Source organism: Arthrobotrys flagrans (genome assembly GCF_004000055.1).
Source record: "Arthrobotrys flagrans strain CBS H-5679 chromosome Unknown unitig_15, whole genome shotgun sequence".
Lineage (NCBI taxonomy): Eukaryota > Fungi > Ascomycota > Orbiliomycetes > Orbiliales > Orbiliaceae > Arthrobotrys > Arthrobotrys flagrans.
The window spans coordinates 4,620,622-4,647,275 of NW_027137545.1; the positions used below are offsets into that span (position 1 = coordinate 4,620,622).

At 45.8% G+C, this 26,654-nt stretch overlaps 5 protein-coding genes across 5 annotated transcripts; 3 read left to right on the forward strand and 2 right to left on the reverse strand.

The window, feature by feature from the left end:
• Nucleotides 1-3,435: 3,435 nt before the first annotated feature.
• Nucleotides 3,436-4,416, forward strand: DFL_001264 (uncharacterized protein; the record flags this gene model as incomplete). The annotated part of the gene is made up of 1 exon (XM_067629854.1): nucleotides 3,436-4,416. The coding sequence occupies one exon, from the start codon at nucleotides 3,436-3,438 to the stop codon at nucleotides 4,414-4,416; it is 981 nt and encodes a 326-aa protein (XP_067495833.1).
• Nucleotides 4,417-6,616: 2,200 nt separating this feature from the next.
• On the reverse strand, nucleotides 6,617-8,375 carry DFL_001265 (uncharacterized protein; the record flags this gene model as incomplete). The annotated part of the gene is made up of 7 exons (XM_067629855.1): nucleotides 6,617-6,733; nucleotides 6,794-7,309; nucleotides 7,370-7,717; nucleotides 7,833-7,912; nucleotides 7,985-8,057; nucleotides 8,163-8,210; nucleotides 8,346-8,375. 7 exons carry the CDS (start codon nucleotides 8,373-8,375, stop codon nucleotides 6,617-6,619), a joined length of 1,212 nt encoding a protein of 403 aa, XP_067495834.1.
• Nucleotides 8,376-12,216: 3,841 nt separating this feature from the next.
• On the forward strand, nucleotides 12,217-13,665 carry DFL_001266 (uncharacterized protein; the record flags this gene model as incomplete). The annotated part of the gene is made up of 1 exon (XM_067629856.1): nucleotides 12,217-13,665. The coding sequence occupies one exon, from the start codon at nucleotides 12,217-12,219 to the stop codon at nucleotides 13,663-13,665; it is 1,449 nt and encodes a 482-aa protein (XP_067495835.1).
• A 2,025-nt stretch (nucleotides 13,666-15,690) lies between these two features.
• Nucleotides 15,691-16,965, forward strand: DFL_001267 (uncharacterized protein; the record flags this gene model as incomplete). The annotated part of the gene is made up of 1 exon (XM_067629857.1): nucleotides 15,691-16,965. One exon carries the CDS (start codon nucleotides 15,691-15,693, stop codon nucleotides 16,963-16,965), a length of 1,275 nt encoding a protein of 424 aa, XP_067495836.1.
• A 3,617-nt stretch (nucleotides 16,966-20,582) lies between these two features.
• DFL_001268 (uncharacterized protein) lies at nucleotides 20,583-22,220 on the reverse strand (the record flags this gene model as incomplete). Its single annotated transcript, XM_067629858.1, has 2 exons — nucleotides 20,583-22,116; nucleotides 22,174-22,220. 2 exons carry the CDS (start codon nucleotides 22,218-22,220, stop codon nucleotides 20,583-20,585), a joined length of 1,581 nt encoding a protein of 526 aa, XP_067495837.1.
• Nucleotides 22,221-26,654: the final 4,434 nt, after the last annotated feature.

The following is a 26,654-nucleotide window of genomic DNA, read 5'->3' on the forward strand; positions in this document are numbered from 1 at the left end:
AGTATTGGAGTAGAGTGGGTTGATTGGCTGTCAACTGTCTTACGGATTTTGTGGCGCTTAAGCGATCGCTGTGTCGGCCTCGGGGCTGGCCCATATAAAAGCACGATCTGGTAATACAACTTTGAGACCAGAGCCTTTATAAATTTAATTCTTCTGGATTTAGGTCTGAAACTATCTGTTTATTTCTCTTCGATATTCAATTGTAAGGGTTAACGGTTGCGCATGCAATTATATGCGAGACAATCGAAATTGAGATAGATGTACGAAGCCATTCAGTGCGCATATATCGTGACAATACGAGTACGGAGTAAATTGAACTGAAATCGTAGGCCAAAGGGGTTCGAACCTGTCAATATTCAAATATTCAAATCGATCCCGTTCCTGCTAAAATGAGCACGCTGGCATAGCCACATAGACGGACGTATCACGGGATATATATCCAAGGGTAAAAAAATTTTAAGTGTTAACATCGAATTCGGTATCCTTTGTGTGACACTGAACCCAATCGACCTCTATATCCGTCGTACGGAATCCTGTTTACCGGACCGTCAAGTACATACTTTCGCGCCTTGTGCCATCCAATTACAGATCACTTAGAAAAATCAACATCATCCTTCCAGAATTGTCCTCTTCAAGGTTAATCCTCGCGCAACTCCATTTATATATAACCGTTGTTTCTATAGACACGCAATGGCTCAGACTCACCACGTGAAAACGGTGATAAATATGTCGTGCATAAAGCAGGTACAAACCGGCATCGACCATGTCCAATTTTTTCCTGAAAAATATGTAAACAAAAAGACGTTAAGAACCCACAGGAATAAGGTGCTTACGGACGTCGGGAAGTGAAACGGAAGCGAGCAGTGCATGGGGAGGACGTTTCGTTCCTGCGTCATGTCAAAGCTCCTGGAGCTTCAACCTGCATACATATTTACATTCGGTGGTAGAGATGGCACATCCTGTGGGAATTGTGAGCTCATCGATGCATTGTCAAGTGTGAGCAGTGCATACTCCTGATGTAATACGAAGTATCTACGCCATCTTTGTCAATGCCGTCTCGATCTTCCTTGCAAAAAGTGACCTCAACACATTTCCCGACACGAACCGTCGTCGCAACTTTCCCGTTCCATCAAGAAATTTCCCTATTAGGAAATTTACAACGTAAACAACAACGCGCTGCGGGATCCCTGTTCGAGAAGAAAAAACGCGTACCGAATTTTTAATCCTTGCAAGTGTAATGGTGGTGTGGGTCCCATCTATAATGGAAACGGTAAACCCTTAACACAAATCTTTTTTGTGTGCCAATCTTATCGTATTTTTTGAGAGGGAAAAGAGAGAGGTTTGGAATTGAGAGATTGCAGAGTGATGGTCTCGATCTTGAGAGCCAAAGTGGATATGTCATCGTGAAGTCAACCTGTTGTCAGTCTTTTTTTGAGATCGACGAATTTCCACAGGGGCGCGGACGCGAAAAAAGTGGGAAAGGGAAGGATTCTGCAAGCAAGCCCTTCAGAATGAGGGGAAAGATGTGGGAAATGAAACATTATGTCATGAGGGCATGCGCGGGAAGGCAATTACAGTGCGGCCTCTGGTTCTTCCCATCCGTGCAGTCGACGCGTCTTTTTTTGGCCTCTGTGGCCGATGGCCTGGTGACCCATATTTTAGGGTTTCTGAGGCTTTTGGGCGGGACACAATTCCGTCTTTTCGGTCTAGAATACCTTTCGCCGGCCCGCGTTTATGGTCAGGATGAGAGGAGGGAAAGTATATTGACAGATATGCCAGAATTATTATTGTTAGTAGTTCAGTAACTTGTTATAGCTGTACTTTAACTTTGGAAACGAAAGTTTCGGAAATATCATTGGAGTTTTTTTTTTTTTTTTGCGAATCGAGGGTTTCTTGAGAAATTTCTTCGATTGGTTCGGTCTGTTGCGTCTTTCCTGCATGCACCATCGCAGACGGGGGCGGAGAACATTATCATGAGGGTGCATGTACATACCTCATCGGGACCAAGATGCTTCGGGTGGAGAACCAGTGGGAGTTAAGGCAGTAATCTCGAGCTGAGGTTGTGCTGCAAGTCATTCGTCGAGGAGCTCGGGGAGAGATTGTCTTTCCGATGCATCCTTCACAAGCATAGAATTGACATTCAGAGGAACATGCAGGATTTCGTGACCAATATCAAGCTAATCGTGCCTGTTCCAAAATGTGATACCTCGAGTCGAACATCGTATTGCGTTGATGCGATTTCTATTTTTTCTCTTCCTGGAGAAGGAATTTTTTTTGGCTTTGTGGTATCGTATGATATCGACAATACCCTGGCAAGGGCCCTTTCCGAAGGGTTTCTCGAAGCTGGGAGTCAAGGCTTCACCACTCGAGCCAGGAGCCCTCGATGTTGACATTGCCGTCTCCGCATTCTTTTTGTGCCTTCTAGTTTCTTCCCCTCCCGTCCCGCTCAAATGTTGGTTGTATTCCGTAAATATATACGTAGGAATAAGTAACATCACTATAGACGTGGACCAGGGAGAAGAGGCTATGCCTCGATGGACAAAATCCCCCTCCACCTCAGTGCCGTAGCCAAATGTAGTGGCCAATTGACAGGTGCAGGCACCAGGGTGAAAACTTCCAAGGGTCCTGGGGTTTCTCTCTGTTGATTTCCCCTCACTTGCACCCTTGGTCATGAGGAAGTCTTCAATTTGCGCACGCAGAACGAGAATAGAGGACGCCCTTGCCCAAGATGCCCACCCTTGGAAGGGAAAACAGGCCAGGTTGGTGGGGAATCGGAGCGATTCGTTCATGAAGCGCATGCCGCCGACAGGAAAAGAAAGAAGGAAGGGTACGAATGGCCCTCGTCCGTTGGCAGTGCCTGTGAGTAAATGTACGTAGGCTTCCCGCACTCATTAACAGGATATCCCCTCATCTCTTGGGTTTTATTCCCTAAACATTCCCTTTAGCTCTGCTCATAACCACTATACCAAACCGACCAGGCCAGATATCTCCGACTTCCCTCTCTGCGATAGCGAATTTGGATAATTAATTAGTGGAGGCCGCTTGGACCTGCTGCTTTAGCTGTGATTTGGCAGGAAAGAAGACAATACGTGTTAGAAGGCTGTGATTGGAAAGGCTTGTTGACATTTGTGGGGACTTCCAACACACACTTCCTGTCAACACCGTCAACCTTCACCATTCAAACCATCAACCACTTCTCAACTTCAACCTCACCACCTCATCAATACCTCCCGACTCCTGGCTGTGATAATAATACACTCCCTTACACTATCCTAAGAAGGACTATAAGTGCTGCTCCTCTCCTGCGACCAGACTTCAACAGCGCCACTTAGTCCTCCGCCTGAATTCGCGTACTTCTCTCTTTCGACCAGGCTGCGCCAAACAAAAAATATCCCCCCCCAACCAACCGCCGTTTTGTCACCAATACAGAACCCGATGTTGCTCCCGTCCGTTCTCCCTTGCGAGAACACCTTTCGTGTCAGTCGTTCTCGGACGACTGCTCGATCGCAGGCTCAGCGACATGCGACCTCGTTAATACCGTGCCACGCCAACATCGGATTAGGCCTCTCCGTCACCAATGGCGGCGCGAGATCTCTTACTCCCCGCAGCGAAAGAGTCGCAAACACTACCGCTGCACTAAACCACCTTCTATCTCTTGATAAAACACCGTCGGCTTATCCGACAGGTGCAATCACCAAATCGCGATACGGTAGATCTGCCCTTGCGACACCGACGCCCTCCCGAACACCAAGTCCTCAAACACCCTCAAAACAAATCATACATACGCGATGGACGACTCCTGCCGACGACAGCGAGATGGATGTCCCGACTCCCCGCGCTGCGACGACCGGAAATACTTACACATACACGATTGTCACGCGCAATAACAAGCGAAAACGAGATTCCTCGGCTGTTGAATGCTCCACTCCCCGTCAAGTAAATCCGTTCGTGACTCCAGTTCAACTTGGTACACCGACGGTCTGTCCTCCCGCGCCAAAGATAGAATCTTCGCTTTTCCATGGCGACTCTGATGACGAGTTGTTGGATGACCCGTTCGTTACACCGAAAAGGACCCGTATCCGCGGCCCCGCCTCCAAGCGTATCTCGACCACTCGCCGAAACCTAGGTCCGTGGAGCGAGGAAGAAGACAAGCAACTCGTCGGAATGGTCCTAGCAAAGATGCGACTATCGGAACGAGACTGGGTCGAGTGTGCTAACACGATTGGACGAGATGGTTCGAGTGTCGGTCAACGATGGAAAGATCTCGTTGAAGCCGGTAGCGTCGGGCTGATCAACGAAAAGCGAAAGGAGGAGAAGATTAAGCGCGCTAGAATGCAGGGCAACGGAAGAGGCCGACTCGAGCCGTTGACACTACGACGTAGCGGCAGAGTTACCAGGGGTATTCAACGACGGTAAACGACAAAATCCACGTGTACCGACGGCAGCAAATTAATTATTTGTTGGATCTGGATATTTCCTGCACTCAAATGGCCTTTTTCCTTATTCATGCATGCATACCTTACCACTTTCATCTGTTCAACGGAGTTCTAGGGCGGAGTACGTGGGGGAGTTCTCTTCGGGTTTATTCAAGTACATTGCATCGTCATATTGTTGACAATTTTCCTTTCCCTTTTCATTGAGTCTCTTACCATCCCCTATCAACCTTCCTCGTCCCCGCCACCCCTCACTGGCGTAAGGTTTTGAAAGCCCGCCACAATCGCCGCTTCTTCTCGCGTCTTTGTTTTGTGCTTTCGGTTCGTTCCATTTCCTTACCTACTCTGTAACAATATCGCTTCCTCGTTTCTGCATCATCGCTTTTCGCTTTTATTGCTCTGGGGAACTTGTAAACTTATTGATACCCATATTCCTTTCTCGCGTTGTTGTTCCTTTTCTTACATCTTCTACTGTACCGCTTAGTCGCTCACAACGTCTGGAGTAGACTAATCTTTTATTCTAATGTGCTGGTTTTTCTGTTCGCCTAACAGGTTTCTTTTCAGTTGAGTATGGTTTACTGTTGATTCGTTTTGTCTGTCTGTCTTCTATCGCTGCTGCCGCCGATTGCCTTGCGCCTGGATTCTGCTCCACTCTCTCTACAAATTTCCTTATGTCTTTTTACCATGGAGAGGACCCCATACACTTGGCCTCTACTCCACGTTCACTATATTTCCTTTGTTCGAGTTCCTGTTGTTTTTTTTTTTTTAAATATATATCCGCGCAAAAAAGGCAACTACGGCAGCATGCATGCGAACAAGATCATTCAGACCTCTACGTCTTCCGCATCACCTTACCTACATTCGAATACCCAAAGTTTGGCTAATAAAAAGGTTACCAAAGCATAAATTCCTCTTTTGTTCCTTTCTATTCTTCCTGTTAAACGCGCGTATCACTCCTGCTTACTCGTTTCTTTTGCCTATTTCCTTACTTACTTAAAGTACTTTACTGCTTTCGAAGCCCTTGTCACCGGCGTTTACCATGTATTCTTCAGTTTAGAAAAGGGAACGTTTTTATACCCTTTTTACCTCTTTGTTACATGTTAACTTTGATTTTCTTTTCCCTTTTCTTACATTACCGTTTGTATTCTTATGGAATCCCCGTTGTGACAAAAGGAATTCTAGGGTTAACGCTTTTTCTTCTTTCTTTCTTTCTTTTTTTTTCAGATTTATTATATTTTAAATTCCAGGAGGGAAGAGAAAGGAATGGGTTTTTTATTGAGAGGGGTGGGCGCAGGATTATATTATCGACCTTGTGAATAGCTAGAACAGATAAAGAGAATTAAATTAAAGAAATAAATTAACTAGTTTTGAAGATTTCGGGATTTTAAGATGTGTATATGGTTTTTTTATATGCTATTGTTAGCACGTTCGCGTGTGCTTTCGATCAAGGCCAGCCGGTCTGGTTCTTGAGCTCGAGGATTCCAGGTGGATTGCACATTGTATACGTAAATGACTCAAAATTGATGTATATCATCAGAAGTTTGCTTGAATCCATGGATCCACGTGGATAACGATAGACAACATCTACCAGATGGGCAAGGATTCCAGTCGAATTACTCTGCGATGCTCTCAAATTCGGCGGCGGCCGAAAAAGTTCTTTACCTTCTACAGTGGCCTTGATACGGAAGTACTAGTATAGTAAATACCATAAAAAAAAATAGTTGACACCTTTTAGATACACATATCGCAAATAAGAGAAACACCGTAAGAGTCAACTACATGTACGGAGGGGGGGGGGGAGACAGGTGCACAGGGTTTCAACGATTCGATTCAGGTTCGTAAATTTTGTATGCGTGTGTGGGTATGTGTGTGGGCGTAGAGGAGCTAGAGTAAAGGTGTCGTAGTTTCGGAGGTGAGATCATACAAAGGTAGGAGAGCAGAGTAATCAAGCAAAAGGAAACCCTCAAAGGAAAAACCCCATTGTTAAAAAGAAAAGTAGAAAAACACTAAGAAATCCCTTCCCTTCCCTTATTAATTTGTTTGATCGGATCGAATACAATATATCATTTCACGGGGCGTGTAACGAGACAAAGGAGAAAGCGAAAGGAGTTTCCATCATATGAAGCGCTAGAAACGGAGGCATCTGGAGGAGCGAAGACAATAAAAAACGGATGCTAGAAAATTTAGGCTTCCGGGTCTTGGGGGTTCTCGAACAGGAAGTTTGCAGCCATTTCCTCGTTCTTATCGCATGCGAAGTAGGCCTGGATGACGACGTCACGCTCGAAACCGAGTTGACAAAGCTGCAAGATGTTAGTTACTATTTGTATATTATCTAAGCCTTGTTGGGGATATCAACGTACTCTCTCAATTGCGTCCCTCTCCTCCTCAGTAACATGGATAGCCAAACCACCTCCAGGAGCTGCACCAGCAAGCTCTTCCTCATCGACTCCTTCACTCAAAAGTCTCAAGAATCCCTCAGGATTTGTTGAGATCAACTGGGCAAGCTGGGGGTTAGCTTGGCCGACCTGTTGAAGAATTGGTTCGAGCATCTGTGGGTGTTCCTGAATAACTTGTCTTAGTTGCTGGAATTGTGGGTTGTTGCGGAGGAAGTCAAGATTGGCACCACCACCGCCTGCGAGGGCTGCCAATGGATTAACTGCAGCGCCTCCACGGCCGCCAGCTGGGGTACCGCGGCTTCCTTGTCTTTGAGCGGCAGCAGCTTCAAAGAGATTGACGGGTTCATCGGCATCAGCAGCAGCTGGCTGGGATTCAGTTGTGGCAGCTGGAGCAGCTGTTGCACCTGTGGGTGGCTGCGTAGGTGGAGCTCGCGAAGATTGGGCAGGGGTCGCCTCTCTTTGAAGGTGCTCGGGAATACCCTTTATAGATTTAGAATTAGCAGCGACTCTCAAAATCGGCATATATTGTTTCAAACTCACAGTCATGAGGTATTCAACGGCTCTGTCCGGGTTGTTGAAAGCGGCACGCATCGCAGCCTCGACATCTGGCCTTGGGAAACCCATCTCCATCATCTGTTGAATAGCACTCTCACGGGCAGTACCCATGGCCAGCGAGGATGGGTCATTGAAGGCAGCTGTTGTTGGCTGCGATGTGGCAGCAACTTGTGGAGTAGGTGTTGGTGTTTCTGGAACGGCAGCTGGGACGGTAGACGAGGAAGCAGCATTCGCAATTGGAGCAGAAGGTGTTTGAACTGGTGTGGAAGATTTGACTGGTGTAGATGGAGCAGCAGCGCTACTCGATGATGAAGCCTTTGGAGCGGCCTTTTGCTGTGTTTCCGCGACATATAAGTTAGCCGCCGTTCGTTGTAACTTCAAAACTTGCTTACCAAAGAGCTAAAGCTGTGCCACGTAAGCAGATATGAAAGGTGGGAATATTTATTACCTTAGAAACCATACAAACGATGAAACCCTTCTCGTCGATGTTGTAGGATCCGACGGTCTGTGCGTCTTGCAAGATTTTACCTTTGTAGGGCAAGATCGAAGTCAGCTGGTCTGAGCTTTATATGGGGCGGCAGATCACGGGCGAAGGCTTACCGGAGTAGATGAGCTTCACGGCAGATGGCTCCCATCCTTTCTCGGTCTGGATCTTTGCTTTGACTGTTGAGATCTATCATCGAAAGATGCGTATTAGACGTGAACTTGTTCAGTTGGACGATAGATACCGAGAATATCCTAGATGGCGTATGTCGGCAACGTGTCGGAGGTGACTTACGGTATCAGCTGTGCCAGCTTCGATGGTAAACCGCTCATTCTTGAGATCCTAGATTTGTAGCGAAATATCAGTAAGGCTCTAAAGGTCTATAGGAGCTGACGCGGTTGTGTAGGGAGGGAGCTAGGAGGGAGCTGGAGGGGTTTTTCGTGCGGGACAGCGGGGCAAAGCTGGATGGCTAGCTACCTTGAACGTGAGCTTCACTATGTCCGACATGCTGGGCAAACTCCTTCGGTCTCTATGAAGTTGATGATGATGGTTTGATGGCGATGGTGAAGGTGGAAGGTGAGGATGTGGTTGAGTGGTAGCGATGGTGTTGATGGGAGGTTGGTTGTAGACAGAAGGTTGGTTAAGAGAAGAGGAAAGGTGACGAGACGAAGCCTCACTGCTCGCTGCTGCTTGTTACTGCACAAACCAACGAACCAAACTGCCTCAAAACACCGCCACTAGACAAGAGCATCGACAAGTGGCCTCGAAAATGTACAGGGACGTTCGGCTTCCTTAGAAATCTAATAATGAAGAAAGACGAAAGTGTCTACGGGGTTCAACGTTGTTGGAGGATTCAATATCTGATGGGATACGAGATATAAGACGTACTCCGTCGAATCCTTCAGCTTCGTCTTGGCCTTTCACCAACTTGGAAATCGAAATCGAAGCCCACAGAAAGCACTATGCAACACTCGCTCACAGGCTCACAGGCTCTAGCGCCCTCCTAGGCCTGGTTGCGGTTTTGCCATATCCCCGGTCATCCACAAATCAGAGGTGTTCAGAGGCTGTTCTGGCTTGTGGACGAACAGGAGGTATGACTACCTTCCTTCGCCCGCGAACGGCCTAGTCAGCAGTATGCATGTGCCTGTGGGACATGTACCTCTACCACATTCCTACAGAAAAACATATATTAGGAAGATGTCTGTGCCTGTTGGCTACTTTTTCTGCAAAGCGGATGGATGCAGTTTGTTCGGTTCAGGCTTAGGACCACCCGAGTCATTGCGGAGTCCAAAGGATCGGATGGTGCTTATAAAGCCACAGTCGGACTCTCGCCCCACCACACCATTATACATTATTATCGACAGAGCCGACAATTACATTGTAACGCAGAATGGAGAACAGGGCCGGATCACGCTACTGCAAGTATTCAACAAACGCCAGTGTGAGTTGCGTCTGATCCATACCGCCATCTACGATAACGTTTGTTCTGGCAGCTGCCTCAACTGCATGTCAGGGACAGCATGCATTGGGAACTAGCTGCAGGTGTTCCTCAGTCTATTTCATATCTGGGCCTTCAGCTTTCAAGGACAAAATATTTTGTGTTCCGTCGAACAAGATTTATACCATGGCCAGTTCCATCCCATCCCATGCAATGGTAACTATATGAGCTGAGAAACTCTTTCGTGGCGATGAATTCGAACATCCCCTTTCACCACGCATATCGTGAGGCTGCCAGCATCCAACCTCGAGCGAATTGGCTGTCTCTCCAAGATTATGCGTGCACAGCCAAGTATGCGGATGTCAATGACTATCTGCACAGATTATGGCAGATAGCACACCACAACAGACGGGCTCCGAGTAGTACCGTACTATTTTTCGATGTTGTTATATTACACGAACGCGAACGTAGTGTGTAGTACCTGACGGTTACTTTTTGTGCCCACGATCCGCAGCCGAACCTGCAGCGGGTGAGGTCGGGCGTTTATGGTATCTTCTTGGTACTGCCACCTGCCAAACTGGCAGGGGTGAGGAAATTGCATGGGCCATGAAGTTCCTCGCCCCTGTACAAGCGCATACTATAAAATTGCAGTTTGCAACGTTAGAGGTATCGATTTAAGCAGTTTAGCTGACCGAATTCGTTATGGTGACAGTATTGCCAGCGATGCAAGAGGCTAAGTCTCGAAAATTAACGGAAATTGCTACTTTAGAGGCGTTATCGATAGGCTAAACCAACAACATGATTGGACGATACCGATGCTTGAACGCGAAGACTTCGTCAGGTACTGGGACCAGGGGTATTAATCCGTCGAAGGAAAACAACCAGGTCGATTGGACAAAGAGTGTGGTCTATTTTCCTGTTCCGAAAATAAGACATGACCTCCTCCAGATTTCTCTTGCAGTCTGTCCTTGTTCAACCTCGCCAGGCCTCGTGAGCAATTTGACTACGGTCATACTCCGTACAACCGTTCAATCGACAGCTTTCTTGGTTTTTTTTTTTTTCGAGGCAGACGGCCCAAAGGCCTGCTAGTCGGTTCGACATCCAACCCTCCAACGGTTTCACAATTCGGCCAGTCGTGAGGTGCTCATTATTCGATTGCTTGGCTGAAGGAACTCGACACAAACCTTACATCCTTTAGGAACGAGGAAGCACTTGAAGAAAAAGCCCTACGAAACGGTCCCCTTCGACGGTCTACACCCCTACATGTGCACTGACCAGATCCAAAGACCTATCAATCTGATATCATTCGAGCAACCGTGGTAAGGGTTGGGATCCGACTTGCCAATTGGCTCCCGTCTTCGGTCAGATAGAAACAAGCATTGCCACACCGACCAGGCATCACGAACGGGCTGATGGCAGCGGGCAGGCGGAAGAGCCTTTAACCTTCATTCTACACTCCTTTTCTGCTATTTCCAACTAGTTGCCACTCTTCCCCTTCTTGCTCGTTTTCCACCAAGAATTTTCCGTTGAGACCGGAGAGACTTCGAAACCTTCGAAACCTCGGATTTGAAACATCACGGGTCCTTAGCTGCCCGATACGCTCGTTATATACCATTACAGCTAATGTGGACATTTTCAACTTCGCCCCAAGACTACCACCTTCGCACTTGATCACGCCCCACGGATTTTTTTCTAGATTCCTTCTATCAGATTGTTTTTCCTTTCGCCGTTATACCTTACCCGTCAAGGATAGTAGAATCAAGAGAGGAAATTGCTAATTGTCTAGCATATATCTTCTTGTCTCGGGCTCCTGCATACGAATTATTTCTTGGATCTGATCCCGACTGTAGCTCCAGGTAAGCATTTAACTTCCTATACTCCTTCCATGAATTGCGAGCTCCTCCCGGGGAAGAAATCCCATTACCTTTTTAAATTTTAGGTAGCATACTTATCAAAAATTTGTCATAGGTGTAGTCTTACAAAAGCGATAAGAACCAAAGTGTTTACCAACAATCCATCTCCTCCTACCACCCCTTCCCTCTCTCGCCTCAGTCGGTACACAGCCTTTCTTGATCTAGTGGGATATTTAATTAATCTGTCTTCCATATCACACACGAAGCTGGGGGTGGGTTACCTTGTTCGTGATGTCATCTCGAGGTAGCACGAAACAGAAATCCTTTTCAACCCGTGCACACCCCGATCTAAAACTTGGCTCGAAGGAATAATCTCGAATATCCGCTGTATATTCCAAAGGAAAGAAATTTGAAATTGTATTTATTCTCCAACCTGGTACACACCCATCACGCCGCCCCTCCCTCCGCCTTTCCATCTCTCTCACCCAGGCCCTTGTTTTAAGGAAAGAAAAACGACAATCTTTTTTGGAGTGAAGTGGGGAACATTTGAAGGCTGAACGATACCACTATCCTTTAAAACGTGGCAAGGAGATTAAAGCTTATAATATCTGGTTATTTTTGTTTTCTTACTTTCCGTCGACGGTTTTCTTTACACCAGGTGGCGGCGTTGGCCAGGTTTTAACGACTACTCAAGGTCCAAATGGTGATCCCCCGCAATGCACCGTTTGCAGTTCGATATATTCGAGTCTTCTCGGCCATTGCTCTGCTGTTGTCGGTAGCAAGCACTGTGCTGCTGTCTATGATAGCGGTATATGCATGGTTGGGTGACTCTCAGCTACGAATACCATTTGTGATAGCAGGTGTTTTTAACATCATATCGACTACACTGGTATTGATTTTTTCGTTATGGCAGTTTTCAGTATTGGTGACGGTGTTATCGGGCGGGTTTCCATGCTTTGTAATCGCGGTGGCCACTGGAGGTTTATGGAGTGTCAGCGTCCTACAATTTAAATGGCTACCGGACATAGTCGTGGTTCGAGATACTCGATGGATTTTGATGGCAGCAATTGCGGTCTGGGTTCTGAAACTGGCACTGGAGGTTATCTTTTGGACACTATTGATTGCTTTACGGTACCGACGCTCTACGCTACAGAAGGAGGAGGACATCTTGGATAGACATATCGACGACCTCGAGATTACGGAGACGAATGATGATCGTCCAGCATCCTCCCGCTCGATAACGAAGCCTGGAGAACCTCGGGTACCTCGACAGACGGTCCTCGTCGCTCATGCTCAGAAGAATTGGTCAAGACCGTTCATTAGGTCTAACAGGGCGGTCACTTTCCCTCGACACAGCCCGACCCCACCGGAACGACCTCCTCGTTCACCTCCTCCTCGTTCATATCCACACAACTTGGAACCATCTCCATTCGCCCACTCCTCGACAAGTCTTCCGGGAAACACCTCCCCGTTCCTTAACCTCATCAACCGACCGAAATCGAGAGCGCCAGCATCTCCAGTACCAATAGCTTCTCCGCTCTCAATTGCTGAACGAGAGGCCTCGAAAATGGCAGGCTTCGATGAATGGGATATTTCCGAATTACCGATGCAGGACAGGATAGCATACTCCATCGCGGCCGCAGAGGCAACAAGTCCAGACCCTGGCGCACCGCCTCATGCCCGTGGCTCCCCAACTGGTATTACGACCCGCAGTCACAGAAGCTCTTCTATGCCCACACCACCTCGCACACCACCCCAACCACGGTCCCGAACAAATAGCATGGGAAGCAATAGCGGTGCTCCAGCAGCAGCCCAGCGCCAAAACCAAAGCATCATTTCGCCAACCCCAACATCACCTCTCGCTTCGACCCCGAAAGTTAGTTTAAGACTGTTCCCGATCTCAGTACCCTCCCAAATCAAAGGGATGGGTATCAACATCCCTCTCTGCGACTCCCCGGATCGCGAGCATCATAGCGTCCGTCTAGCCGCTAGCCCATTACAAAAAGCGCACTCCCTCCGTGAAGTTGGAACCCATAACCGCGACAACAGCCCGAGCACTCACGGCTCCGGCAGCCAATCTCGTAAAAACAGCATGGATAACAACGTCTCTAACGAAGAATCCGAAAGGGCAACTGCCTGGCAGGCACGCTGGGCAGCAACATTAGAACGCAAAGTTACTCCTCCGATGCCCGGGTTCGAAATCAGTCCCGCTGAAAGCATGAGACGTATGCGCGAAGAACGGGAAGCACAACGAAGCCGACAACAACAACACGCCCAAACCACAAACCAAGCTCAACCGGCCCCAAACTCCAGCTTATTAGGCGCTACAAGCTGGATCGCGGAAGCTAGCAGCACCGATAGCAGTGAAATCGGTGCCGAATCTGGGATGAGATCGCGGAGGTCATATGCTGCACCGACAACACCGAATACTAGGGAGTTTCCGAGGAATGTTATTGTCGAGATGATTGACGAGATTCAAGACGGGTTAATAAATAGGCGGTCATGAAGAGGGGAAAGCCCTGGTGGAAATCGAATGACATCTTTTTCTTTTTTTTCCTTTGATTATATCTAATTCCATATGGATGAATGCTGGCGACTTCTAACGACGCTTGATACGGGATACAAGTATCTACGACCACACACGCAATAAACGCCGGGAACGTTCTTATTTCAGGACCTCTCTTGACGATTTCCTTTCTTCCTCTCTTTATCTCATAAACCATTACTATATTTTCCATCTTTCCTTATCTTTCCTTACTTGTATTTTCCTTTTCATCAAAACCCGGAGTCGTTTTTCTTACCACCTATTTCATCCTTTACAACATTTCCTTTTGTTCGATAATACCAGGGACCTTTTCATTTTCATGGAGCAAAAACCCGGGGCGGTATTACTCATTTTTTTGGATATCCAGTTAACACCCCCACATAGCCATTTCCTTTTGCGATATTTGATATCTTACACTTTTCCTTACTTCTACCTCTCTTACAAATCCACGGCATTTACTCGATTGTTTTCTGCAACTCATTAGGATTCCTTTGTTCGCTGGATGCTTCTTCGGGCTCTACCCCCTCATCCTATTTCACTTCTTGTATTATACATCATTTTCCCTTCGGATTTTATATTTTTTTTTGGTACGGGTATCCTGAGGAAGCTATGCAGTCAACGGGTGTTTTCTTTTTTCTTGTATCGGTGGTCGGTCGAGTTGGGACGGGTGTGTATGTATACTTGCTTATACTACAAGTGCTTGGAGATGTGAAATCGAAAAAATGTATGAGATATCTTATATCAAATATTATATAAATATCCCGCGAAGGCTAGATAAAGATACGTAGAACGTGGGAACTATATTTGGTGATCATGGCGTCGAACGGATCTCATAGAATATGCCTTCAAGAAACAAAATTTTAAAACACCCCGTCTATATCTCGATTATCACGTGTCGGCGTACCAAAACGCAAAAAAGAACCAAACCATTCAAATGAACTTATACTTCGAGTAAGACCGTTAATCCCCTGAAATTTGCATAGGTATGGTCTATATTATCCTTGAAAAGGGCACGCGAGAGGAGGGGGGCTTTGTGCTGACGATGTTTCTTTTTTCCTTTTCTTTTTCCTGAATGCATCGGCGTACTAAACATTTTTCTAATTTTTCTAATTTTTCTAAATTTTCTAAATTTTTTTTTTTTTTTTTTTTTTTTTTTTTTCAGTTCCCCGACCAGGCATCATGGTCCTATTGGTCAGATTGGCTACTTTGTACCAGGTAGCGAGTGCCCATGGTTGGTTCAATTTCCAAATTGAACAGGAAAAAAAAAAAAAAAAAAAATATAGAAAAAGAAAATGAAAGAGGAAAAGAACGGATGATTACAGAAAAGTATTACCATTATTATCATTAATTCTATTTTTTCCTCTCTTTCTTCCCACCCCACGAAAAAAAAAAAAAAAAAAAAAAGACAGAAAAGAAAAGAACAGCTAGTCGAAATAATATAAGCTCCCAGATGTCCCTCCTTCTACTGGAACTCGAAGTCGAGTTCTACTACCTTTTTCTTCTACTTACCTGGTTTACTTGTCCTTTCTCCTTTCTATTGATCTCTTGATATCTTGAGGTTTTCGAGAGATTGGAATTTGATCGTGTGTATACCATGCCACGCTACTGACTTCGAACGAACGGGTTTCTAACCTAGATTCACTACTATCTCTTCTCGTTTTATTATCTTTCTTATTTTCCCCTAAAGCCTTTGCTTCTGCTATGTAGATTGAAGTCAGTTATAACACTACATCGATCGAGGCCCAATATTTCACAATTATACTCGACGACTCTACATCATAGGCGTCAACCGGCTGCAAACCCCGGCCCTTGTGTCACCAAAAAAGCCACGCGCTCAACACACCCCAACCTCACCTCAACACAAAACCCAACAATAGCCAGCATAACAATGGAAATCCAGCACCCCCCCCCCCTCCTCCTTCTCCACGGTTTACCCCTATAGCAATAGCTCCAAAACCCTCTTCTTCTTCTACTTCCCTCCCATCAATGCCCCCAACATCATCATCATCATCAACTCCGCTAATTCCCCAAACCCCTACCCGAGAACTCTGGACCGAACCCGAAAAATACGATCTCCTTTGGTCGATAATATTATCAACGGGCCTAACGGCAACTACGATACCATGGCATAAAATCGCCTTACCGAGGAACCATACGCAACCTTCCGCGCAGGTGGTTATTCAGGATATCGCATTAGGAAAACATCATATTACCCATCCGACTTTTACACCGTCGAATAAAGCGGGTGTTGTTATGGTTGCTAGTAGGGATTTGCAGTATGCTAATCATAGTGTGAATAAGAGGTTGGAGTCGGGGGTTAGGGGGGGTAGTAAGAAGCGGAAATTGGATGATGATGATGGGGAAAACAAACCGAATGGCAATGATGAAAAAGAAGAAGAGGAAGGAGACACAGCAATCATGACAAAACACCTCGAACAAATCGGCGCTTTGAATTCTCCACCTTCTTCGTCATTATCCCCACCCAACTCTTCATTATCCTCCCCCGGTTCTCCAACATCAAACCCGGACCACCACCAACCCCCCACAACCACAAAAACTACAAAACCAAAACCCACCTCTCGAAGACATAAATCCTCCTCCCCACCCATAAACCTCGACCTCTCAAACCCCCGAATAACATCCTACCTAAAATCCTCCGGTTACATGAACGAAGACGGCACTCCCGTCAAAAAACGTCGTGGGAGGCCCACAAAGGACCCCTTCGGACTTAGCGTCACCCTCAAAAAACAATTGATGAGAATGGATCCCAACGCTCCTCCCATGAAGAAGAGGGGGAGGCCGAGAAAGAGGTTTTTGGATCTTGATGGTTATAACGGCGGTAGTAGGAATGGTGACGGTGGTGGTATGGGGGGGAGAGAAGATGGGAGTATTTCTCCGGGACTCAGGTTAGCTATCGAAAAGATTGGAGAAGAGATGGTCGAGGAGTTGTTGGTTCAAGGGAGGAGTATGAGAGATACTGAGGATGATGATGAGGAAAGTGAAGGGTACGATGGGGAGGTAGCGGAGGTATGGGAGGGCGATGAGACGGAAGATGAGGAAGAAGGGTATGTAAGGGAGAAACAGGCGGAAGAACCGGCGATTGAGAATAAACCGGAGAGTATGATTCTTGATGAGAAGGATGAAGGTTTAACGACGACTGTAAAGGCAGAAGAGAGAAAGGAGGAGAGCGTACCTACCCGACAGGTCGAGAAGATGGCGGTCGACAATCTAGTTGAGAAACCAAAGGGTGATGGTGTTTGATTTAAATCTTAGATTCCCCAACACCTATTCTCAACCCAGCTCGAGCGGGGGTTGTTAGAGTTCTTTTGTCTTGCATTTCAGGATACCTCGCAGCTCTAGATAGGCATTTTAAAGGCGTTTCGAGGTCTTTGGATATCAGGAATAGTTTTTTCAATTGAAAATTACAGCCATACACATAATTACTAGTAAAGTAGGCTATTCTGCGTAGGTTTATAATCGCATCTACCGTCGATGCATCGCACGATACAAGCCGCCCGCTCTACATGCATCCTCAAAACCTTACAAGTTAACCACTATAATAAACATCTCAGGATGTAACCAATATATGTAAGTATATACGATCCATTCAAATTTCAATAAACTTTTACTTTTACGCGCAACCACTTTTGTATCAAAAGAAGAAGTACCAGAAGATCAAAGTGCGATATACCGCAAGAAAGAAAAACGGGTCTTAAAGAAAAAAAAATATTTAGAAAAAAAACGCTTGGTTTTAGGGAAAAGTGTATATATCCAAGAAGCGAAGTTGGAAAGAAACCATATGGCCAATCTGTCTTTCGTCTATTACCCAAGCATTCTTGTGCTCTGCCTGCTCTTTCATCTCTCGCCATATCCCTGCTTCGAGTAAGAAGCAGCATAAAAGGGAAGACGAAGGAATGAATAAAATAAAATAAACCTTTATAAAAATAAAGAAGTTCGTAAAATAAAATAAAACAATCCGTCCCCAAACCCTCGATACATATCGTCCGCAAAATAAAACCACCACCCACCAATAAGAAGTAAATAAAGAGTAAGAAAGAAAGAAAAATTAGAAATAAACCTTCCCAGTATGGATCTGACCTGTACATATGATGTTGTTGATGATGGTAAAAGTATGTGCTTGAAGTGGGTCATGAGGAAAACAACGCTAGATAAGGAGGAAATGAATCTATACGCAACGATATCGCGCCATCGAAGAAAAACAATTTGGAACGGAAGAAGACGACTCCCCTGGAGTAAACGAAAACCCAATCATATACCACCTGAAAGGAAAGGAAGCACAAAAATCGGAACATACAGATAGATAGATATTGACAAGAAAGGTAAAGGGTTAATGAGAATGAAGGAGAAGAGAGAGGGAAGAGGGAGGAAAAAAATATAAATTAAGAAAAAAAAAGGTCATGAAGATAATACCCGAAATATATAAGAGGAGCGGTGGTAGTAGCGAGTCGAGATGGGCTTTGAGTTTTAGATGAGTAGAGATAGTAAATGTATTCCGATTTCTCAAAGATACATTTATTTAAAGGGGAGTCCGTGATTTCTCAGGTATCCTTCCCTTGTAGATGCGGAGGCGGAATTGAGAAGTTTCCTTCTTTCTGTCTTGTCGCTATCGATATCGTGTATGTCCTTTTTTTTTTTAGTTTTTTGTGCTTTCTTTTCTGGTAAGGAATTGAGAGGAGATTGTTAACGTTGGGTTAGCGCTCGCAAATGGAGGACCCGGTGAAGTTGAGAGTAAGAGAGTAGTAATCTTTCGTCACGTTGAAGTTTCCCTTCTCAGGGTCTTCCTCGTCGTTCCATAGGTTGTATTATTGTTCTTTTCTTCGTAGCTTGCCTCTTTCGGCAGCGAATATCGTTCGATCCAGGTGTATGAAGAATCGATGAGTACATATATAGAGAGAGAGCTCGACCGTGTGAAAAATGAAGCTTCGGATGTTGTCCCCGTTGACTTCATATGCGTGCCATCTGTTGCATTTTTTTTCTCGGGTTTTCGTAATATATCGTCGAACACCTCCCAAAAAGATTCCAATCAAAAAACGCCAGAGTAAATAAAACGAACGAACCATCACCCTCCAAAATCCCATAATGTAACACAAAATTCCCATCCAATCTATTAGAGTATGCAATGACCCCCTCCGATAAACGCAAGCAAAGAAACAGAAAAAAAGGCACGCACGCAAAAGTTCAAAAAGGGTTTTCACAAAAAGTGATCGTTCGATCTTCCTTGTCACTCTCATCAGTTGGCCCTCATTCATCACCCAATATCACTCAGGTTCTTCATGGTTCGGTCTCAAAAGAATCATCAAGCACATGGTCGTTCAAGTCAGCAGCAGTATGTCAGATCGCCACCCACACAGAGAGATGAGAGTAGAGAGCAGCAGAAACAGTCAGCAAAGTCAAAGTCGGGTCAAATCACGCAAGCACCAAATCAATCAATCAGCAGTGTGTCAATCAATCTCAGTCAAAGGTCATCAGAAAACGCCATGTTCCCAAAAAGAAGAATCAATCAATAAGAAAAAAAAAAGTCAAGAGATTTTCAAGATTTCCAAAATCATCCGGAAAAAAGTTCAGGAGGCACAAAGAATTGGCAAAAGAGAAGTCGCGGCCTCAACCCCTGATTTTTTTTCGGGAATCTTTAGTAAGTCTTGTCTCTTATACATTTCGTTTGGTTCTGGTTATTCCTTATTTATACATGATGTTTCCTGGGATTGAAACCTCTCCGAATCGGAGAGGAAAGGGAGCCACCGAAGAGTGACTCATTTCAAACCCAAGGATACAGAATAGAAGTGTAATGTAAGAAAAAGGAAATATAAAAAAGTTCTTAAAAGAAGTTTGCCGGCCAAAGGGGAAAAAAAAAGATCAGAAAGAAGCTGCTAGAAAGCATCTATTTTTTTCCGCCCGAAGAGTAGGGAAAAGTAGGAAATAAGTTTTGGTTTTGAAAAAGAAAATAAAGGAGATGTGGGGAATTGGAAAACAAGGGACTGTAGATGACAAGAGTAAGGAAATAGTAAATTTGAGTAAAGAGTGTGAGCTTAACCCTTGGTTATTCAAAGACAAGACTCCCGTTTGAAGCGCACAGAGAAGGCCGTAATGAGATTCGTTTGTTTCCAAGTGAACCCCACAACGATAAAGCGCGAGACAAGGAAATACTCGCTTTTGTTGTTTCTTCTTTTTTCTGTACATTTGCCAGTTGTCGCCGGTGAGTGTTTCTTTCTTCAAATCAACCAAATAAGTTTGATCCAAAAAAGTTGCTAGCTTTTTCAAGTTTTTTTTTTGTACATATACCCAATCGACTCAACCTTCAACAACTTTTATTCAGAAGGTGAAGGAATAAGCGAGGGATATCTCCCGCCGACCTGGTATTCAGCCATTGGATCGGGGGCAATTTGTGGATTTCAGTGTTAACAAAAAGCAGCGCAAAAAAGGTGACCCCCCAAAAGAAGAAAGAGAATCCGTTAACACCGAACCACCCAGAGAGAAGAAAACATGATACAAAAAGGAAAAGAGGAGCGTGGTTGAGTTTGTTGTTAATATATATCGCTAAAATTGACCCGTGGTAATAAAAAAAGAAAAAGTGTGGTGAGAGTTAAAAGTTGTAGATGGTAGTTTGTACGTTCGCTGCTGTGGGTATCCGCTGAAGTAGTAGGCCGAAGAGTAGAGAGAAACAAGAGTAGTGTGTATGGTCGTAATTAAGCAGAAAGGGGTGCATGTAAAACTTGATAGAAGCTCCATCTCGCCAGTCCGGAGAAAGCGTTAAAAATTCCAATTGTCCCAGGGTATCTCCAAACCGGTTTCTTTTTCTGGATGGGAAGAACTTCCATTGCCCCTATCTGAAACACTAGACAGTTGTTTCTGTGAAGCAATTATATGTGGAAGTCATCCCATCCTCCGGTGACCCACTCGGAATCATCGTCAACCTCTTGCTCTACCTCGATACCGAAGACATCGTCATCGATGAACTTGTCCTTGATGACGCTCTTTGTGGTGGTGGTGGCCTTCTTGTCGGCACTCCAGGTACGGGCATTGTTTTCCTTGAGACGTTGCATAGCAAGCTGTTCCTCTTCCTCATCCTCGTCAAAGATATCACTCCAGCTCATAGAGACACCGGAATCGGCCTTGCCGGTATAGGTGACGGGCTTCTTGGAAACGTTGATAGGAACGCTTGGGATGGTAGCATTGGAAACAAAGGTAGGAGTGACAGGAGAGAGAGTAGGTTGGGCCTTCATGCTGGTGTTGACACTAGCAAGCTTGAAGTGCTTTGGTGGGATGATTTCGATGCGGGAGTTAGAGAAGTAAGAGACAGCCTTGAACGGGCTGGACTTCTTGGGCAAGGAGGAAGGAATGGACATGCCAAGGCCGGAGTCATAAGACTCTGGAAGGTTGATTTGCTTCTCGGCCGAGGGGACAGCAACATACGGTTCATCGTAAATCGTGGAGAGCTGTCGTTGGTGGGTGTTGTTGAGAGCTTGAGCCCATGGGAAGCCACCACCAGCAACTGGTTGAGGAGCCGTGAGAGATGGGGTTCGGAGTGGCTCACGGGTGCTGGCGGTGACCTGGGCGTCACGATCTTCGATGCAGTAGTCATCGTACATCTCGTCGTCAGTAGACCAAGCAGTAACATTCATAATCGCACGGCGAACCATCTCGAGAGAGCGCTTGGATGGATCGAGTTGAAGGCAGTGGTTGAGGACCTCGTAGGTCTGCTCGGACATTGTCGGGAAGATATCGAACAAAGTTTCGCGGTCATAGGAGAAGTCACGGAACAATGGATCCTCACGGGTTGGGATGGTAAATGGGTTGCGACCGAAGAGAACGTTCAACAAGCAGATACCAATAGCCCAGATGTCAGCCTTTGCGGGTTCGTAAGGGCCGGTGGAGGGGTCGTATTGTTCTGGAGCCATATATCTGTCACTTCCGACGCAGACGTCGTCGGAGAGCTTGTCCGTCGTGGCCAAACCAAAGTCACCAAGCTTGATATCACCCTCATGAGTAAGGAAGATGTTCTCTGGCTTGATGTCTCGGTGGTAGACACCCTTGGAGTGCATGTGTTCAACGGCTGAGAGGAGTTGCAACATGAAGTCGCGAACGTGCTCAGTCTCCAAGGGTCCTTTGTCAAGGCGGATGGCCTCGTACAAGTCACCCATTGAACAATACTCGAGGACGATGAAGAGGTGCGAGCTTGTCTCAAAGGAGTTGCGGACATTGACAATATGGGGGTGAGTCCCGAGCAACGAATGGTAGTAAAGCTCCTGCGCATCGTCGTCGTACTCAACGTTGCCCTCATTGGCTTGCTTAACGAGGCACTTGATAGCTACCAAATCGTTCTCCTGGGCGTCACGTGCAAGAGAGACCATACCAAAGGAGCCATGGTTGAGAGGTGAGATCACTTCATAACGGCTGTGAAAATTGTTAGCTAAACTCACAATAAAATCCGGGGAAGCTTGAGGAACATACTTGTCAAGGAAGGATCCAACTCTGAGTTGATCTTTGATAGACTCCATTGATAATGATGATATGTTTGTTCGTTTCTTGTAGATGTTTTTTTTTAAAGATTAAAAAATAAATGTCGACAATGTCGGTATCTGTCTCAATGGGCGCTCAGGATCGATCGTGATCAAACGCTTCAGATCAAGAGGCACGCAAGAAGTTTCAACCAATGAATGACCTTTCAACGGACTTCCTCAAACCGGATCCAAGCCGAAGCAACTTCGCTAGGAGGTTTTAAACTAGAAAGCCTTGATAGCAGATATATTTGCTAACATGCGATTGTTAAAGAAGGGAGAGAATGTTAAAGGCTTGGGAGTGTAGATGTTTGACGAGGAACTACCCAAGGTGGTTAAAGTCGTGATAAACCAGCTCCTGCCTGGGAGAAGAGAAAAGTCGTTAAGGTGGTATGGTGGCGGAAGGACGCTAAAGCAAAAACCGAGAAACTCCTTGCTGCTGTTATCGTGTGCATATGATGTTGTTTGTGTGGGGTCGAGGGTATAGACCGTCGGTTATAAGGTGTTGTGACTGATTATTGAGACATGAAGATAGATGGTTGGGGGGGGGGGGGTACTGATAATGGTTGATATGGTAATCCGAACTTCAAAAAGACGCCTTGCTGCACAAAAAAAGAGAAAAAGACTAAAGAACTCCTGTTGAATATCCAAAAAAGCTGAGATGTGTAAAGAAACGGTCGTTAAAGAAGGATCTCGACTTGGGAGATTGTTGTCTAGGGTCAGGATCCGACGTCGGCAAGCTAAGGCCGAGACGAGAGAGATGGAGGGGGGGGAAGGAAGTTGAGAGGCTTTGATTGAAGCTATAATTGATAGATGTATAGATTGTAATAGCTCATATATATCGATGCAGAGGATTGAGATGATTGACTCCTTATGGAGAGTCACGAGAACTGTTCAGCTTCTCTTATCATCCAATAATCGATATAGCCTCAGCAACTCCGGACCTTGTGAACCACACACCCCAGGAATCTTTTCTCTCTAACGATATTTCTCTCAAGAGTGAATGGACTTTGTTGGTAGGTAAGTTGAAAGTTGAAGGCGGTCGAGGTTGGCTTTTGGATATCGACGTTGTGGATCTTATGGTGGTGTCTCAGGTGAGTTTATTGGATCAGGCTGGAAAGAGTGTGAATCGATTTATTGTGTCACCAGAGCGAGAGAAGAAAAAAAAAAAAAAAAAGAGAGGCGAATTACGGAAAAGTCGAGTTCGTTTTTTTTCTTTCTTTTTTTCTTTGTCTTCTTCTTCTTCTTCTTCTTCTTCTTTTTTTATTTTTATTTGTTTAGTGGATAGGCAGTAGAAGAATGAAGTTGAGATGCAAGGGAGCTGAGTGCTAGTGCCAGGCAAAGGAATGATGACGCTGCTTGCCGATGGACTTTGTGTTGTTCTGTTGTATTTTTTCGGCTTAACTCCTCTTTGGACAGAGAAGACTTGACAGTTGAATTGGCCGAACGAGGCTTTCGAGATAATCTTTGTTGATGATGGTTATAGTGATGTTGAGTTTTAACGCAGGCAAGGAAAGGCTGTGGTCGAGCAAGAGAATGTATGTGAGCGAGGAGGTCGGTCGGAATATGTACTGGGCAAAGGATATGGGATGAGGTGGAAGAGTGTGTTGCGGATGTGGGAGAGAGATTAGAGCGATAAAACTGGTATGGGAAACAGAAGCAGAGCAGAAGCAGCAAGAGAAAAGGGAAGAGAACAAGGGAAAAGAGGTCAAAACGAGGTGGGAAAAAGGGTCAAGTGCGTGTATTTGTTTGGTTTTTGGCCCGCAGGGTTAAGGATGGGACGTGCAGGGGGCCGGCGTAGTTTTGGGTCCGGCAGAGGATGATGTGGAAGGCTGCTAGGTTGTGGACCCCCTCTGCTCCAATAAATTGGGCTAATCTCAGGTCCCACCCTGTCCGTTCTGCACCTTCAAGGTCCTGTCTGTACTTTGTTTTTCTTTTTTTTCACAGATGTATCATACAGGTGCGTATGCCTATGTACTGTGTACGGTGGGTATGTACTGTATGTAGTAGACATGTACCTTGTACCCTGACCGATGTACTCTTTTGGCTGAGAGAAATATGAGAGAGCGACTTTGAAGGTACTCACCAGTGACAAGTTCTGTCGGTCACTTCCCTCGTCGAGAGGCGGTTGTGCCGCCCTTTAATTGCTTCTTCGAAGGGGGTTGCCGTTGGATCAGAAAAGCTGTCGTTGTCGATGCACTGTACTGGCCTGGATGGCTGTGTGCTTTGCTATCTGTATGCAAGAAACGCTAAACCGGGAGAAAACTGAAATGTCTAGACTTTCGACCAAAGTCTGGGGAAAGCAAAGATGTTGTCGTGTGTGTGTATTAGAGGCGTGTCTATTTGTATCAAGTCAAATCAATCATGAAGAGACGGCGATGTTGATATAGCAGGATCGAGGTAGTTTACACAGTATCAACATCCTCTCTCTAACAGAACCTCCCTCTTAACTCCCACCAGAGTAGGACTGACTCCGGGTTCCACGTCTAGTCAGCTGTCACCGCCCTCACGTCAGTCGTCCTCACTTCTACCCCAACAAAATCAAACGTTCGATGCCTTTCCACTGCCTATTCGCTATGGATTGGGCCAAGAACCAGCTCTTAAAGGTAGGTATTAGACGAGCCATAGCACGGAGAGTTACTATTAATTACTACTTCCCTTCCTACACAGGACTCACTGCGTGCAATTTGCTAGCAGAAGTTACAGCTTAACACTCGAAACTCCCTGTTACTAACCGGGGGCCAGTCGAGACGAAGAGGGTACCAAGAATCCGATCTTGCGCTGGTTATTACGTTGATTTGTGGCCATAGCTTTTTTGACACCGGTTATGGATTAGCTAGTTAATGGCTACTCTGTCCAAATAGTATTGTCTGCACCGTTGGAGTAGATTTTGATATCACTCGCCCTTCAATAATACGTTTGAGTAGGTTGTTATTTCGCCATCCTTCAACAATTACCGACCTGACCCTCCCTTCTCTCTTTCCCTTTCAGACCCGTCGAACAAAAGGAAAGGGAAAGTCAAAAGAAATGCATGCAATGCATCGTTTTTGCCCATCATTTCCACCCTCCAAAAGCAGACCTGCTGAGGAAAAAAAGCAACATCACCACCCACTTCGTACCACCAACTTATTTTTGCCTGGAACCGGGGCCTGGTTGGCTGGAACGGGGTTCTTCTGGGCGAGGGGTGGTGGTTGGCTGTGGCCGAATGATGCACAATTTGTGTCTGATGGAGGGCGGCACCGCGTCATCATTGGTCCGCAAAACGATGGCGCTGGACCTTTCGTTCGTTCGTGTGTCGTCCTGCAGAATCCGCTAAAGAAGGATGGTCATGTCTGCCCTTTCTTTCCCTTCCTTTTTCCTGCTGACTCTGGCTCTTTCGATGAGGTTCTGTTTCCTTTTGACCTCTTCCCTGCTCCCGCTGATGACAAGGAGAAGGTCAAGCCGAATGGCTCCGGCCTGCTACCCGCATGTCGATGTTGGAATTTGATTCAAAAGAATTGGGAACAGCAACCCGCACAAAATCCAACAATTACTCGCGCGGCTGGCCAGTCGATGCCCTTCTCTCGCTCGCCCATCTATCTTAAAAACCTTAGCTTCATGTTTGACATCCATGTGACATCGTCGCCGGAAACAGGGCAGTGCAGCGTGTATTTCATAGACGAAAGTATAATGAAATTGAAGGGCAGGATTATGCGATTATCTTTTTTTATCGTACATGCTTGTCGTAGTACAGAGCGTTTACCAAAAACCCGTTTTTGTTTGGGGGAGGGGGAAAAGGTCTCGGCCAGTCTCCAGGTACTCGTAGCCCCACTGCCGAACTCCCTCGCACCGCAGTCCTTCTATGTCGGTCAGGCATCCAACAGTCAAAGAAAAGCTGCTGCATTCGGAGAATGATCGATGCAGAAAGAAATGGCAGAACAGACCCCATGATCAGACCATGGACTGGACCCTTTCTTCGCGACAGGCCTCCCAACAAACAAAAGAGAGTCGGTCGGCCGGTCGTGTCCGCGTTCTCGGAGGACCGAAATATGCCGCGGACAAAATTGATCACCAGATTCGTAAATTAAAAATGTCAATTGACTCAAAACTTCATTGAGCGTGAGCTCCAGCTAGCTTGAGAATTATCTAAAACCATTGAAGCTTGTAGCTCGAGCTCCCTAATCAAAAGAATTCTTCTCAGTCGCAATCATACCACAATCAACATTCCCATCGCATAACTTCCAACCCAAAAAGCATCACCATTCCCCTATATGCTACGTCTATCGTCATAGCACACCACCGTCGCATCCCACACAACAAAATGCACATGCATAACAGATTTATCCACAATCCCTACTCAGTTGATCATGAAATCGCCCCTATCTTATCCAATAATTTTAATATTCCCTTCGGCAGGTTAAATATTTCCCAAAGATAAGAGAAGAAAAGATATTG